At 46.9% G+C, this 16673-nt stretch overlaps 1 protein-coding gene across 4 annotated transcripts in view; it reads right to left on the bottom strand.

The window, feature by feature from the left end:
* The window catches only part of F5 (coagulation factor V), a 61195-nt gene that overhangs the window by 34247 nt on the left and 10275 nt on the right, over nucleotides 1–16673 (bottom strand). For 2 of the 4 annotated variants that reach the window (XM_036900567.2, XM_057495124.1), the window contains exons 4-8: nucleotides 7069–7281; nucleotides 5674–5829; nucleotides 3456–3677; nucleotides 2052–2217; nucleotides 822–996 (exon numbers count right to left, since the gene is read on the bottom strand). In XM_036900567.2, coding sequence (XP_036756462.2) covers nucleotides 822–996; nucleotides 2052–2217; nucleotides 3456–3677; nucleotides 5674–5829; nucleotides 7069–7281 — 932 coding nt within the window. Of the gene's footprint in view, nucleotides 1–821; nucleotides 997–2051; nucleotides 2218–3455; nucleotides 3678–5673; nucleotides 5830–7068; nucleotides 7282–16673 lie in introns of those variants that run through there. The other 2 variants (XM_057495123.1, XM_036900620.2) reach the window with 2 other exon arrangements.

The raw sequence follows: 16673 nt of genomic DNA, 5'->3' as shown, positions 1-16673 counted from the left end.
GGACATCCTTGATCCTGATCTTAGAGGAAAAGCTTTTAGCTTTTTAGCTTTTCACCATTCAGTGTGATTCTGGCTGTGGGATTTTCAAAGCCAGACATTATGGGGGTTCGTCTTCCTGGTGCAGATCCCAAGACGAGGCATGCCAGGTGCAGGGGGTTCATCCATCCCCACTCCGTTCCTCATTCCCTCCTGCTTATGGGTTGAGATGGGGAAGAGTTTAGATGCCAGCTGACTGCACTCTGCCCCTTTACCCTTCTCAGTGTGGCCTTCTCTGTTTTGTTAGCTGAGGGAGGTCTGTTCTGCAATCTTCAGGTTATTTTCAGAGTTAGTTGTATTGGATGTACCTGCTGCCTTGGTTTGTACACGAGAAGATGGTACCACAGTGACCTCCTGTTCCATCATCATCCCAGAATTTTAAACTATGCTTTTTTTTTTTTTTATGACTGTGAATCTTCCCCTGACATATTTCCTTTTTACTTTGGCTGCTAGGAAGCTTAAGGTAAAATTTGCAAGCAACCTTAAAGGAGCATATGGTATGTGTTTCATACTTATCCTTGATTTTCTTTTCTTTGTCCCCATAGTATCTTTCACCCAATTACACTGACTCTTTGTTTATTCCTTTATAATTCAACAAACTATCTCAGATTCTTTCTATTATGAGGCAAGCTATAAATAAGCACAAATGCTAAATAAAAAATAAAACTGTATTTGAATTTAAAATGACATGAGCACATTTTTCTTTTTAAAACAAACAAATAACCAGTAATTATAATCTGTCTTTCACTATTAATTTCTTCCATGGTTCTGTATTTCTTACTTACTTTGAGTGTGTCTCTGACCTGGGCTCTGATAATGGGGCCCAAGATCCCATCTTCAGTATTGGAATTCTCCAGGCGTTTGGTGAAGGACTCATCTTGATACTGTTTATAGACAACCTTCTTATAATGTTTTCCAATTTGGTTTGAGAAATTATCCAAATGCAGAGATCTGTATTTTCTTAAAGTGAAATGAAATTTAAAAAAAAATTAAGCCATTTTCTCAAGTAGCCCCCCCAGAAGGATAGGGAAACCCTTTGCTTAGAATTTCTCCTCTTGGATTAGCTAAAATGCTAGTTTTCTAAAAAAAATTCTTTAGGTGACTTGCAAAGTCCCAATATCCTCTTTCTAGTTGGAAAACTGAAACCTCTGCTCTGTCTCTTCCACCATTAATAAAATTGTTAGAAACAGCTGTTTAGATCTTCCGACCACTCTGGTTGCTGGAGTTGACCTTCGATTATCTCTGGGAAAAGGTCTACTTGGATGAAAGGATAAGGATAAGATGCATTATGAATTTTCTTAAGTGTTTCTTATCACTCAATTTATGGTGCCATATTGGCTTTCTAGGTATTTCTCAATCTCTAAAAATATTTTCCCATTCCAGGAAGCTTTTACTGTATTTTACTATATGGGATGTATTGTATTGAATACCAATACAAATGATTTTGATTACAGTGAAGTTCTCTTTCACGTACCCTATCCCTTCAACCCCACCTCTTTAGCCCCCCTGCATTTTCTAAATATTCGGTTATATTAATTTAGATGTAGTTCAGTGCTGTTGGGCTATCCCTTCTACCATTCTTCAATAAATCTTGTCATCTGGAAAGCAACTACCTTCGCCCATCTTCTGTAGCTACTACAGTAAAGGATTTGGAGGGCAGCCTTTCCCCTTGGTCCTCTTCATTGCCTTAGTACAGAAGCTCAGTAAGAGTTTGTCCATTTATGTATTTATATTACACAATAAAAAGCACTGATTATTGCCAGAGAGACCTGGAATCCTATTTCAGTTCTGTCAGTTATTCTTAGATACACAAAAGAGAAGGGACTGAGGCATACCACAAAAAAGATAAACTTTATTGCTCACTCAGTGAGTTTGGAGTAATTCCAGATTGATCTGGACAAGAAGACCTGAATGGAATCCTACACATGTCAACCGTGACATTTGCCCCATGCATCTAGGACCCTCTGGGGCATATCTTGAACCTTTGCTCAATAGTAAGAGCCCCCAAAACTCACTTGTCTATATTCGCTGGTATTACAGGCGCATAATCCCAGATGACTTCCTCTGCAGCGATGAAGTATTCCCACCTCTTAATGTGCCGCCTCTGGTCCCGAGTTAATGTCTTCGGATTTCTGGTTTTCTTTGCACAGTTTTTAATGTCTATGTAAGCCTGTATCCCAGCTGAGTTAGGACATAAAGACAGTGAAAGAGTTTGAGAGAAAAATTTGAGGCTGATAAAAGTGCGTATCTTTTAAATACATTTATGGGAACGTCAAAGAATAACAGTGAAAGTAATGCTCAGGCAATTTTAAAACATTTTCATTTGGAGCTTTTTTAGTGCAGTGGAGAAGGGGGTAAGAATAAAAAGCCAGAGAGGATGGGCTGGAGGGATTTCCTTTGTTTCTTTCGGAGAAGGAAAATTCTTCCAATTTCCAGATACTTAAAACCTTATGCCTAAGGTCTGTGGATTTTTCATTTTTCCTGTCCTCTGTTCCTTTATTTGTTCAATGGAGCTCATACTAGTACTTACTGTATTAAATTGCTGTTAAAAATTAAAGTTAATACAAAAAGTACTTAACCTTAATAATATTAGTTTTGTTGTTTGTATCCATTTTATTTTTATTTGGGACTGTGTCTTTCAGGGATATTGTGACAGTTTTCATTGCCTCAGATATAATTTTGACTGTTCAGTGTGAACAGAAAGAAGTGATCCCATAAAAGTGTCTTGCTTTTATACTCATTATTTTGGTATGTTATTTTCTATAGTGATCTCATTCGCTTATATTTTAGTCTGTTTACACAAACCCTGCTTCCAGCAGTTTTAAAGCAACAATGCGTAATAGAATAATAAATTATTTTATTTATGATACCACGTAACAACCCAGGCTGCACCTATGTTCTCTAGAGCCCACCGCTCAGCTGCTTAGGTACGATGTTGTTCCCACTGGACACCCATCCACTGGACTCCTCTTTGTGCCAGGCTTTGCTCATCTTGTAAAAGACAATCTTCATGTTAAAACTTTCACTCGTCCTGTAACTTAGAGCTTCTACGATCGGCGGGTGTTTGACTTGTTCGACCACTCGGTCTTTTCCTTCGGCTGCGTCTTAAATACCCCAAGAAAAAACACTTCTATGTACCATCAGTTTCCTTCCTCCTTTCTCCTTTTGAGGAAGGAGAGACCACCCCAGCTTTTGCTTCATTTTGAAAGGTTTTTGTCAATTCCCCCACTTCCTCATCCTCAACTAATGGGTTATAAGTATCTCACTCTTTTGAAATTCTAAACAGCAGAGTATCTAAATTCTGATCTCAGGGACCAAGGCATGTAGTGTGGGTGGCTTGAAAGGGAGAATGAGGAGGTCAGTCCCCAGGAAGAAAGGACCCCACATCCGTAAGCAAGACTGTTGGGAGAATCTCTTGCCTTGAAAGTGCCTTGGGATGAGGGACGACACACTCCACCTGCCCTCCGGGCTCACGGTCATGTTCGCGGTCGTGGACGTGGCACTGACAAGGGTGACGGCGGAGATCTTATGGTGGTTCTGCTCCAAGACTTGACCACTGAAATGAATGGAGAAGAGTTCTGGCCCAGAGCTCATCCCGATCAGATGCCAGCTGACTTGGTCATAGGCACAAACCGTAATATCTGAGGAGAGGGAGAGATGGGGGTCACAATGGGCAGTTGGCACTGTGATAAAAAGTTCCCTCACCCACATATGTACTGGGCACTTGCCATGCATCAGGCATTGTGCAAGGCTCAGGTGGCACAGACACGCCAACTGTGGCTCCTGTCCTGGGAAAGCAGACACCCAAGTGGCAGGTAAACACCAGTCACAACTCATTGCAGTAAGTGGGACTGTCGAGGTGAGAACAGAGCCCGGAGCAGGGGCTGTAGTCCAGAAACACAGGGAATGCAAAGGTTTACCCCAAGGAGGGAACCGAGTAGGTAGCCAGCCATCCTGGCTTCCCCAGGACCGAGGGTTTTCCCAGGACACAGGACTTTCAGTGTTAGAACCAGGGAAGTTCTGAGAAGGCTTGGGTGGTTGGTCAGTGTAGACCCGACCTGGGCTCAGGTGGTCTCCTTAAAATGCAGTGGACAGGTCCTCATTATGCTGGACCTCTGGGAGCATTTTCTGGATGGAGTGATGAGAACTGGGAACAAAAGCAGAGGTGTGTGCCCTGTGCCCTCAGTGACTGCCCTGTGCCCGCAGTGACTGCCCTGTGCCCACAGTGACTGGAAAATGCTAATTTGCACCACGGGCGAGTCCAACCCTGGCTTCTATCCTTGGCTTGGTTCTTAAATTTCAGATCCATGGTCACTAGGTACTGGATCGTAGGGCTAAGAGCCTGTCCTTTACCCACAGAGGGGCTGGGCTGAGGGTCTTGTATTCTGGGGGACGGTCGTATTAAAGCAGGGATTCCTGGTGTCATGGTGGGAACCAGAAGACACAAGGTAGGAGGCTTTGTTGGAAGCATTTATCCACCCCAAAGAAACGCTCACATTGAATTGAGCACGAATACATCTGTATTGGCATTTATAACACTTGTTCGATTCATACTGCTCTATAAGGCAGTTTACAAGCGTTAACGTTTCAGTTCCCACTAACGGTGTTTCCCAGCCCCGTCTATCTTAAGCCCCAACAACTCTTTTTCAACTATAAACTCACAAACTCTGTGCCCTGATCAGCTATTACTTTCTGGTTTTTGCATATTTTTGGGGGGGGGATTTTATATATTTACACAGATGATTCCCTCTGCTAGGGCACAGGTACAACTTCTCTTTCAACGGCTCTCCTGAGGCCCACAGCACTAGACATGCAATCGTACACGTGAAAAATTCTCACACACCCTCTGCACCCGGACAGAAGATAAACCCATGTTTGTAAATAAGCACATTTAAGACAGCCAGCTGTTGTGGACCACATAAGGTAGGGAAGTGAGCGAGGTTCGAACTCAGATCTCATTAAGGTGAGCGTTTTGAAGTATGGCTTATTTAAAAAGTGATATTTCCATTTCTTCATTTTCTTCCCTCAGGACCTTTGGCTCTAAGTAATTTCTATCAGAGAAGTAGAGGGAGTCTAGGTGGGAGTTGGTATTTATTTTCTCTCTTAACAGTTGCTACGATTTTGTTTTGTCGCAATAGTGCTCATGCAAATAAAAAGAGCTAACATCGCCGGCGTAGTGGATATTCCTCACTTGAGACGCTGGCGGCACTTCTGCGTGTGGGTGTTTCTCCTAGTCTCTGCTCACCCTCACCGTGAGTGTCCTCGCTGCAGTCCTCCTGTTGACCACTCCTGCTACTGGGTGAGGTTCCTGTCCTGCAGGGCTCCCTCTCTGTTAGAGGCATGGGCACCAGGCAGAGCTCCCTGGAGGAGGCTGGGCTGACGTCCTGGCGTCCACCCCGCAGGTGCAGCCAGAGTGCCCTGCTCAGCACACGCAGCTAGGAAGGCTGCACACGCCTTCCCTTAGGGGGCTTCCGACTTGTCCGTTGTACTTACTGGTTAAGAAAAAAGATGATAAAGTCGAGAACCACTGAACTACATCACATTGCCTTGCCTATCGGGAGTTGGAAGCCACGAGCATGTATGGTCAGCTCCCCTAGAGCCTTGAGACGGCGGCGGGACCCCAGGGCTACGAGTTACCTGGCATCGTGCCGTTCACGTAGCCGTTGACGGTGTACATGAGGGAGGGTGACGGTGACGATGGCCGCCTCCAGCTCTTGCTTTCATCAAACACAGCGAACATCAGCACATATTGCCTGTCAAACATCTTCTGAATGCCGTCCTCAGTGAGGGTACCTGTGAGGGAGAGGCATGCATTCCCCAGCACCCCAGACAGAAGACTCTCGTGAGCTGTTCCTGGACAGCCGGGAGTGTCAGGCAGGCCACCAGTCATAAAGATGTCAATTTGAAGAGGTTCTCATCTTAAAAAACAGTGACTTTATCAAGTCATGTGACATGGGACTTACTCACATCCTGCTGCCACATGAAATGCGTTCTCTGGCAGCTCAGGAACTGGGGGAATTCCTTGAGGAATGGGGCTTTCAAGGTAAATTTGATCTGGCACAGAGAAAAGATTTTGTGGCTGTGTAACACAAGGCTTTGGTAAAAATGTTTGTCTCCTCCAGTGCCGCTGGGGCAGCACACGGGTACACCCCAAGTTTGACACAGCCACCTTGCTTGTGCGTGTGATGGGGTGCCAGAGAATTGGCTGAGGGGGTCAAGATGAAGCCATTCTCATATGAAGAAAAAAATGCAGCTGATAGTAAAATGAAAGAAGAGCTTTCGGTAAGTTTAAATTGTTTTCAACGCCATCATACTATCTTCACATACCTGGTGATGAAAACGCACACCTGTAGAGTGAATAATGAATTAGGAGTGTGTGTGTGTGTGTGTGTGTGTGTGTGTGTGTGTGTGCACGCGCGCGCACGTGGAAACGGGTGGCAAGTCCGTCACACTACCCCCCACAGTGTAGTCACTGCAGTTCGCTGGTTGTTTTCACACAAGATGAGCTAATTCTCTTGGGGTGAAAGGAAGGCTTGAAGCCTGCCCGTAAGAAGCCTAGCTGAGGAAGTTTCCTATAATGTTAAACCGACTTTGTTTGGAGCTGACCCCCCAAAGTGTCTGGCTTGCTTATAAGAAAGGAAGTTGGAGTTCTCTGTGTTTAGAGACAAAAATTACCGACCCAAACCTCAGGTGTTAGTGCAAGTGCTGCCCAAGCACTCCCCACAGAGAGCGGGCTGCTGTGTATGCTCAGAAAGGGCTCCCCGGAGGGCGTGCTGCAGAGCTTAGGGCACGGCACCAGGGCGTCTCACACGGGGTTTGCTGAGGAGGGGCTCCCGGGACTGAGCGGAAGGGGGGATCAGAGGAGACAGAGGCAGAATCCAGACCCTAGACGCCAACGTCAAGCAGCCATCTGGCTTCCCCCCCTCTCCTTCTGCTTGATCTCCCATGGGTGCCGAGACTCCCCCTGGCTTATTCTACCCTAGTGCTTCTCGCCTCCCTAACATCTTTGTTGCTGTGGATTTTTTTGCTTACCTTTCTTACAAATAAGCAGAGGTCCGATCAGCCCAGAGTTGAAGTCCTGTATCAGGTTTTCGTAGGAGTAGTAGATGTGCGTGAGGCACGAGGGGTCCTGGTCGGTGGGCCCGCTGTCCTCGGTGATGACCCACTCGTAGGTGTACTCGTGGCCGGGGGCTACCGCACCGTCCATCCTCTCCACAGGGAACGTGCGGTCGGGGTAAGAAGCCCCTGGAAGAGTGGAGGCCATTCAGCATCTGGAAGCTCCTGAGGGCCTCCTCACCACCCCCAGGCCCGTGGGGGCACCGTCTCTACGGAGACCAGAATGCCTTTCCACGGTGAGCCTTCATCGCCTGGAAAGACTCCCTGGTCTTTGTCATTATAAAGCTTTCAGTCCTTGGCGACCTGGGTGAATAAGACACGTTACTAGTGCATTAGTTACGGGTGAGCAAGTTAATTTCCCAGGGTGTCCGAATGATTATCATTTAAATATAGTCAGAGAACTGAATCAGCTTTGATCACCAAGTCATCTCAGGACGTGGGTTGTATTTTCTCTGTGGTGCTTGACGAGACATCTTCTATTTAACCGCCTGCTGCACGGGACGTAAGAACCCTCAGAACTGCTTACATATTGCTCTGTTTCGCTCTGTATTTCTTACTTCTTTCCAGCTGCTGTCGCCATCAGCCCTGTTTTTGCTCTGTCACCACCCGATCATCCCGCTCTTCCTAGAGTCTTGGGGTCCAGCTCCCGTGCGCTGTCCAGCTTTCCTTGTGGGTATGCACTGTGTCCACCCTCTGAACTGTAGATGTATCCCTTCCGCCCTCTGCGTGCCCAGAGGACCTGTTAACACCTTCCTCTACGTGTGGTTTCCCTGCAGGTGGGGGGCTGGGAGGATGAAGAAAGTGGCCTTCCTTACAGAAGAGAGGGGACGGTCACGCTGGTGGCGTGGGGCTTTCAACAACAGAAGGAAGACGTTGCGAGTGATGGAGCAAGCGAGGCCAGGAAGGGGAGGGAGAGGGCAGCGCCGCAGAGGGCAGGGTGGGGGGCAGTTCCCCTGCCTGAGGCTCCCCTCAATCAGGGGAGCACCCCGGTGTCCTCAGCTGATGCCAGGTTTCTCTGGGGGATGCACTTCTGTCTGCTCACACCAAGGCTTGATAGATTCCTTGGGGTGGCGGGGGAGGCCAAGGGGTGTAGACACAGGCAGACAACGAGATCAGGGCGAGGGGCCTAAAGACCAGGACGGCACGGAGACGCCTGGAGACTGTTCTTACTGAAGCGACTCTGCTTTCTGGAAACAGAAGTGGCTCCTTCCTTCCCTTCCCCCGTCCTGCTCCTTTTCTCCTCACTGTTCCTCCCCCACCCCTCTCTCTCACATCATCTTTATTGATGTATAGATTACATACAAAAAATCCGCCCAATTTTAAGTATTCTCAGTGCTGAGCTTTGACAGATGTGTGGAGTTCTACAGCTGCCATCACAATCAAGGCTCAGAGCGGTTCCCTCACCCCCAAAAAGTGCCCTGCAGTCTCCACGGGGCAGAGCTCCCCTGCCTGGGCATGGGAGAGAATACAGCCAGACTTGAAGTAATAGTGCAGTGGCGACTTAGCTGCCTGAGAGAGGATGAAGGCGGATTCCAACGCTCTCAGACGCCAGCAGTTTGTTGGTGCCAATCAAGCTGGTGGCACAGCGTAAAGAGGTCTGGTTGTAGTTGGATCATAAAGTCTCGACTGAAGACAGGAGACTGATTCAGTCATTAGCTCAACACAGATTCACCCGTGCCAACTGCTTCCCTGTGCCTTCCAGGGCTCTGTCTCACCCACGGGGTGAAGCCCCGGCTCACGGCACGGCAGCCGAAGCCGTTCATGTCTGCCGTCTGCCGCCACCCCTCTCTGCCGCGTGCATTCTGTACTCCGACAGTGACCTACGACCTCCAAAATCTACCCCAGGTCTGCACTCTTCTCTGTATCTCTGCTGCCACCACCCTGGGAAAAATCCAGACCCCAGAATTAGCCCATTAACTGGTCCACGGGATTCTGGCACAGAACGGCCTCCCCGTCCGTTTCCCAGCCTGGAAGCAGAATGACCCCTGCAAACCTCAGGCCTTACTACTTTGCAGTGTTTCTGCCCACAATCCTGACAATGGCTTCTTACTTCACAAAAGCCCTAACGTGGACCCCAGGCCCAAATGTGACCCACCCCTATGTCCATGTGGGACTTTCCCCTTGTTCACACGCGTCATTCACTTGAGCCACCTTTTAGTTCCCCAGACTTGCCGAGTTCGGCCCCAGCTCAGGGTCTTGGCAGGCGCCACCCCCTCTGCCCGGGCGCTCCTCCTGTTCTTCCTTTCAGCCAACGGGTGCGCATCCTTCGGAGGCCAGCCTTCTTGGATGCTTATTCCTCCTCTGAGCTCTAATTTTGCTACCTATTTTTTTCTTTCACCGCACTCATCACAACACCTCATTAAATATGTGTGTGATTATGCAATTAATCCCATTTTCCCCACTAGATAATCATGACTCGCATTGTGCATATCTCTGTGGCCAGCATGGGGGCCCCTCAGAAGCAGGTGCTGGGCTGTCGCAGCGTCTCCCATGACTTCCACGGCGCCTGGATGGAGGAGGTGCTCGGTGCCCCGGGGGGGGGGTTCCCTGAGCTCTTAGGGTTGCAGGTACTGTGGGCTAGACACAAGGTCAAGGCTTAGCTCCTGGGTGCGTCCTGTGAGGACTGCACGGCGTTTAAACAGATTAAATGCCAATGCTAACATGGAGATATACAAAGAACCAGTACTGCCAGCTTCTCTTCAAAAATCAAAGCCTGGAGATCTGGGGACCTTGGATCAAAATCCTGCCTGGACCTGAGTCCTGGCCGCCCCTTTGGACAGGACACTGGCTGGCTGATCACCAGCCCCTCTGGACTCCATTCTCACGGACTCGCCCTCCTGGCTGCTGCAGGCACTGGGTTTGTGACCCATGTACTAGCGAAAAGCTTACATGGGGCTCTGTTGTACACCTCCCACCGCCAAATAGAAGATAGTTTGACACTGACAGCCAATGTTTGCCATAGGTGACCTTTCACCCTGTTGATCAAAGGGATTCGAGTGTTAAAATTATCAAGAGCCGAGAAATGTTAAAAGCTTAAATAACTGGAACAATATTATTCCAGTCTAAATCAAAAGAGAAAAAGGAGTTTATGAGGAAGCGTCTTTGCCAATCAGGAAGCGTTACCTCCGGAGTTACACAACGGCCTTGTCGGACGCACAGACAGGCCTGAAAAGGATCGCTGCCCGGCAGCCCGGCCTCCCCTGCCGACGGGCACCCGCAGGGCAGGCTGCGGGCTGGGGCTCTGGAGAGCCGAGCCCCGGCCCCCGCTCGGTGCTTCGTGCCTCCTGGCCTCACCAGGTAAAAAACGGATGTTTCTGGACACGGACCTTCCACTGTTCCAACTGCTAACACATCCCAGGGGATTCCTAGAGTAGAAAGTGGCATTCTCTCCATTGCCTCACAGGCTCTCAAAAGGACACGTGTGTCATTCTGTGGAGGGTGAGAGCTAACTTCTGAAGTTCTTCCTCTTTTTTTGGATAAATCCATGCGCACCTGTCAGACACCAGCCTAGATGTTAGCACTCATTCCCTGATCTGCAATCCTGAGCTATATGAGAGAAAAGCACTGCTAAGTACATGTAAATTACAGTATTCACAACCTTTAATTAGACATTTGTGAGACTCTGCAACTACTGACTCTCGTCCTGCCGCCTGTGGGGGAAAGTACATGAGTCTGGTGGTCGGAACTGAGATTTCTTGGTTGTATCGCTTGTTGGCAGTGTGAATACGGGAGTTTCTTTACCTTCCTTTTGGCCTTTTTTCTCATTTGTAACAAAGATGATATAATCCTTTTTCCAGCGGTAATGTAATGATATACCATTTCTGTGGTTGTGAGGGCTGGAGAAGATATGTGGCCTGTCTGGCACCTGCGCAGTGCCACGCAGCCCGTGGAAACGTGGACACGCACCCTAGAGCTTCAGCCGTGTCCTCTCCCGGCCGTGCTGCGGTTGATCCAGCCTCTTCCCTTTACATTTTAATTCTGACGAGATGCACCTGAAGTTCTCTCAACACCCGTGGGACAGTGAAGGTGGCGACGTATCTGTTCTAAAGGTGGTAAAACTGGTAATACGATTAGGTAACTGCTCACGGTCACCAGCAAAATCGACACATTTCAGAGCGAGGGAAGATCACGTGCAGTCTCCTTCCAGCCCGTCCCTCAGCCCCTCTGTCGAGTTCAGTGATGACGGTGATGTCGCCTCATTCCCATTGTGTCCCGGGCTCTGGGCCAAGTGCACGTACAGTCCGAGACCCTGTAGGGCTCACAGCCCAGCGGACCAGGGGCCGTGCTGGTGCCCTAGGTGTGATGGATTTCACCTCTGAGTTTCCCCTGAGCCCACGTCAGTGGAGAAGCGACAGCCAGAGCACACTGTTCATCCATAGTGAGAACCAACCAGTATAAACATCTAAGAGTCACTGAGCGGCTGTAACGCCGGCTGGATATAACAGTGAGACTGATAACATCTAATAGTATCAAACTCATTTTTAAATGGCCAGGGCTTCATATCCAGATGTATTTGAGCACATAGGGGTTTTTAAATGTCTACTGAGTTGACCAAAGTATATTGAGAGTCTCACATTCTTATGTGAGTTAACTATAAATTTCAAATTATTAAATGAATGTTTTTAATCAAGTTTATGCCACAAAAAGATGAATTACGGGCATCTTGAAACAAGTAGTGTACAATACAGATTTGCACATGGGGATAGATTCTGTAACATACGAAGTGAAGATTACCAATAAGATAGTTTGGGGATGATTTATCAAGGTTTTTATTCTTTTCACCTTGAAGCATTTTATTTTGCATTCAGTCTGGAATAAAATAGGCATGTTGTATCTTTGACTGGTAACCTATATAATATGAGGTATGATATATAAACAGTTATCTAGAGGAAGAAAGCATTAGTGAATGCATTTTTTTCGATGAACCCAATTTCGGCTTTGTAATCAAAATAAAAAGGTAGAACTTTTTTTAAAAAACTGAAGTATGGTTGATATACAAAAAGCTAGAAACCTTAACTGAGAAGAGGAGAAACGGACAGGAAAGGTGACTGTACCGAGCACAGAAAGCCCCTGTTCAGCTTCTCAGCGGAGCAAATGCTTAACACAGCACAGCCTTCATCATACATTTACTTTCCGTTCACTTCCTGCTCCATCCACAGTGGGCTCTGTAATTCGTTTACTCTTGTCATGATGAACTAATTAATTGCCAAAAGGGTCTCAGTACTTTTTTTCAAATGTAAAATGGTGCATGGCAGCCTTGGGAAAGGGAACTTGATTCCGGGCGGCTCTGCTCAATAAGACGCCGTCCAGGGAATCCTCCCCCGTGACGTTCTTTGAATGGCTCTTTTCCTCTCCATTTAGTAATCTTAGTGAATGCTTCAGTGTGGATTCAGAGATTCAGAACATTCCTTCAGAAGCTGTACTTGGGCAAATTAGAAGGCTGGTGTTTTGTGAAGAGCCGGCTGTATAGCATAAGGCGTGAGAACCACTGGAAGGAAGGCTCACATTTTTGAGATTTATGAGAATTATTATATTAGCCATTACAGTTTATTTCAGGTGTTTCTCATATGCTCAAAGAAGTACCTATACAAAGTCAAAATATTCAGATGAGAAGAGAAATGTAACTGCCTACATTATGTCAAGCACTGGAATATTTTGGAAAAACCTGGAAGACTAAGTTCTCATAGAGAATTTGCAACACTTAGATGCAAAGAACAGTCTTGGGTGGGAATTCTATTTATTTTTTATTCAGAGTCTGCTTGCTTCCCAGCAGACACCTAAATATCACAGAACTGATTTTGGGGTGTAGTATTCAAAATGCAACTCACATTTAAAATGCGAGACTATAAACCAAATTAAAGAATAATATTAAAATTCACCGGGAGATAAACTTTTATAGGTAATTGACCAGAACAGCTTCAAAAATCTTACTGAATCACAAAATCTGCTCAAAATCAGCACTACAAACAGGACAGCGCATGCTGGGTTCAGAGTTTCTGAAATTTTAGCCTCAGATTGAAGCTCTTCTTGTGATAGATGGTTGTGACAGTTCCGTTGCAGATTTTTATTTCCTGCTTTAAAAACATCCTATTATATACATTTCTAAAGGAAATGTTCTCATAAGCATTTTTACAAGTCACAATTTGTCCAGCGTGCTGAAAGGGTTACTTACACTCCCTGGCCCTCTGTGCTATTAAAGTTTTGCTCACGCACACCTGGGGAGGTCCCGCAAACTGGGAGGAGGCTGGAAACACCAGGCCACAGCTTGGCGTTTATGTCAGATGCTATCAGATTGTGGGGACAAGGCCAGCATAGGGCTTCACACTAGGACAGTTATGTCTTTCCTGGCCAGAACTCAGATTTCCAACCATCTCCTAACGACAGCATGGCCAAGAATTAAGAAAGTGAGAAGGTTCCCGGATGACCGGTGTAGGTGTCACAAATCCATGCGTGAAGGCTCAGCGTCTTCCCTTGCAGATGGTATCATACACCTCATAGGCCTTCATTTAGAGTCTGTCTGCTCGCACACTACACACAATGCTGACGTTGTTGACGCTTGTAAAATCTCAGTTGATTGGAAATAAAGGTTTAGAAATGGTTTAGGAAGACTTACTACTCAGCCCCTGTTTTTAAAAGGGCCTGGAGAGGTTATAATGTTCAGAAAGATTTACATCCAAAGTGATTAAAAGAAAATAGCTTAGATACTTAAAGAAGTAAACCTAAAATGTAATTATTCAAAATGACTTATTCCTTCTGTGCTCTGGATAACAGACTTTTCTTTGCCATTTTAGTTTCTTTTGGCATCTACATCCTATGGGAGAGTTGATTTCATCTGAGCAGAAATAAAATGATGAGCGCTCCCCCAGGGCTGAGGCTTTCACTCAACCTGAGCTTCCGGAAGCAACATCTAATGCCTGCGCTACAAACGGCCTCGAAGTAACCATAGCAACGGCTATCGTTACCGTGTGCCAGCTTTGTGCCAGGAACTTTACACGTGTTAGGATTAATCCTCGCAGTGCCCTTAGAAGGAATTACTTTCCCCACTTTGTGGATATAAAACCGAAGGTTAGTGGCAAAGGAAATCGCCCAGGTCCCCTCAGCGTTCAGAGGCAGGTCCCTCCCCTCCCCCCCGGCCCTGGAGCCAGCATTCCCCCAGAGCTTCCTCTTCCTTCTGACTGATGGGAGGAGGTCTGCAAATCCTAGGTGGGCTCAGGCTTCATTCCCAGATAAGGGCTGCAGGCTGGGCCGGCCATTCACTGGTTAGATCAAGCGGCCACTGGGCAGGGGTGGAGCCCTCTCCCCAGCCCTGTATGGGCCTCAGCCTGCAACCACCACCCCTGCCCTCCCCCTCTGACATAAGGGCAGCTGGACTCCGCGAAGCTGGCTCAGCGTGGGGTCAGTTTATCTCCACTCCTGGAAAACTAGCTCAAACCACAGAGGAAACACGGGCGAGGGTGCACGTCAGACACGAGAAGGTGGTGTTTCAGTCTAACACAGAGGCACAGTGAAATGGACAGAAGGCTTGCCTTTTACCGTGAAGGACGCTCTGTCTACTTGATCGGTTGGCATCTCCTTTTCGAGATCAAATGACCTACCCACGGACCTGCGTTTACCTTTCTTGGTTCCATGGGACCTGGGGTAGTATCCAGGTGACCAGTGGAAGCCGTGGAAGCATTTTAAACAGTTGCTCATGAGCGACTGCTGGCTGTGGGGGAGCACAGAAAACAAGCGCAACAGGAAGGGGGATGAGGTCGCAAGGTCCGGTCTCTCTGCAAACAGCCAGCAGGGGCACAAAGTCCACAGCACCCACCTCCGCCCATGACTAGCACAGAGCTTTCTGAGGGGTCTGTCCTGCACTGTGTGCGCCTTCAGCAAGTGCTGTAACCGGGGTAGGGGTTGTTTGCAGGTCACTGTATGACGCAGGAGCGACCCCGAGCATGTCACCTCGCTCAGCGTCTTGCCCAGCTGGCTCTTTAAGATGCCTGAATTTCACTTATCATTTCAATGTTTCCCTCAAGCCCAAGACGGAACGCCGATGCTGACACCCTCAGGCAGGACAGTTCACTGACCTGCTTTCAGTCACTTACACCTCGGTCAGAATGAGTCTGACAATTTACACAGGCAATAATAAATGTGAAAGTCACTTTCTAGCCCACAAATTATCAGATAAATATTAAATTATTTGAACACATTTTTAAGAGATTTTAACTGAGATATAACTGACATAAAACATAATTTAAGCACATTTAGATGGAAGAATCACCTTTACCATTACAGCTAACATTTATCGGTCTATTGTATGCTAGGCACTGTTCTACGATTTCATGACAACTGATCTATATGAGGTAGGAATGATTATTACCCCTTCATACAAATGAGAAAGATGAGGCACAGAGAGGGCACATGACTTTCCAAAAGTAACACAGCTAGAAAGCGTCTGAGCCCAGATTTGCACCAGGCAGTCTAGGTCCAGAACTTGGATTATAAACCACTCTTCTTACTCTCATCAAGGGTATGGTGGCTGGGACATGTGGAAGGAAGAAGAAGATGTGTGAACTATTAAAAGTCTGAAGTCACTTTTAAATGTTATTATACCAACATCCATTGCAATACAGGTACACTTTTCTTCTATCAGTTCCTGACAGAACTCTACTCCGCTTATTACGGTCGGAGCATCAGCCTAATGGAGACAGTCAGACCAGAATCAGTAGGTACTTACTGCCCTCTGGCAGATGTGAGCACGCTTACCCCATCACCTTCATGATCTGACCCGTCCCTGTCATCGCTACCATCATCATTTCCTTCCAGGTTCCAGGAACCATGTTTAGTACATTGCCTAAAGGATCTCACATAACCTTCAAAGCAGAATCTCATGCAAAATCTCATGAGAAAACCGGAGCTCCAAGCTGCTGAAGTCATGGAGCCCGAAATGACACAGCTGAAGCTTGGACTTAAGTCTGCCTTCAAAGCTTGTGACCAGAACCCTTCACCGTGTCCAAAATGTAACACTACTTCTAGTACGACCACTGCCACAAAATGCCACTTATTAAGTGTCATCTCTGTGTCAGGCTATCTGTAGGTCAGCCTCGTCCTGCGTCACTATTTCAAGCAATGGCTCGTGGGCCAAATCCAGCCCGCTGCCTGGTTTTGTAAATAAAGTTTTACTGGGACACAGCCACGCTCATTCATTTACAAAGTCTCTAGCCATTTTTGTACTAAAGATAGAGTTAAGTAGTTTTGATCCATGGCCCACAAATAGTTACTATCTGGGTCTTCACAGGAAAGTTTGTGGACCCCACCTCCAACCATTTTGCGATGTGCATATTGTTTTTCTCATTTTACAGATGAAAATATTGAAATTCAGAAAGATTAGATAACTTGCCTATCCAACTATCCAAGAACAAGAACCTAGCCAAAAAACCGAGGTCTAGATGACTCCAGAAAATTTTCGTTTTCCTCGCTGAAACTTACAAAGGCACCAATTTTTATAATACCCATTGCAGGAAAGGAGATTTCACTTA

This window comes from Manis pentadactyla, chromosome 19 (genome assembly GCF_030020395.1).
Source record: "Manis pentadactyla isolate mManPen7 chromosome 19, mManPen7.hap1, whole genome shotgun sequence".
NCBI lineage: Eukaryota > Metazoa > Chordata > Mammalia > Pholidota > Manidae > Manis > Manis pentadactyla.
This window is presented reverse-complemented; position numbering and strand designations above follow the sequence as displayed.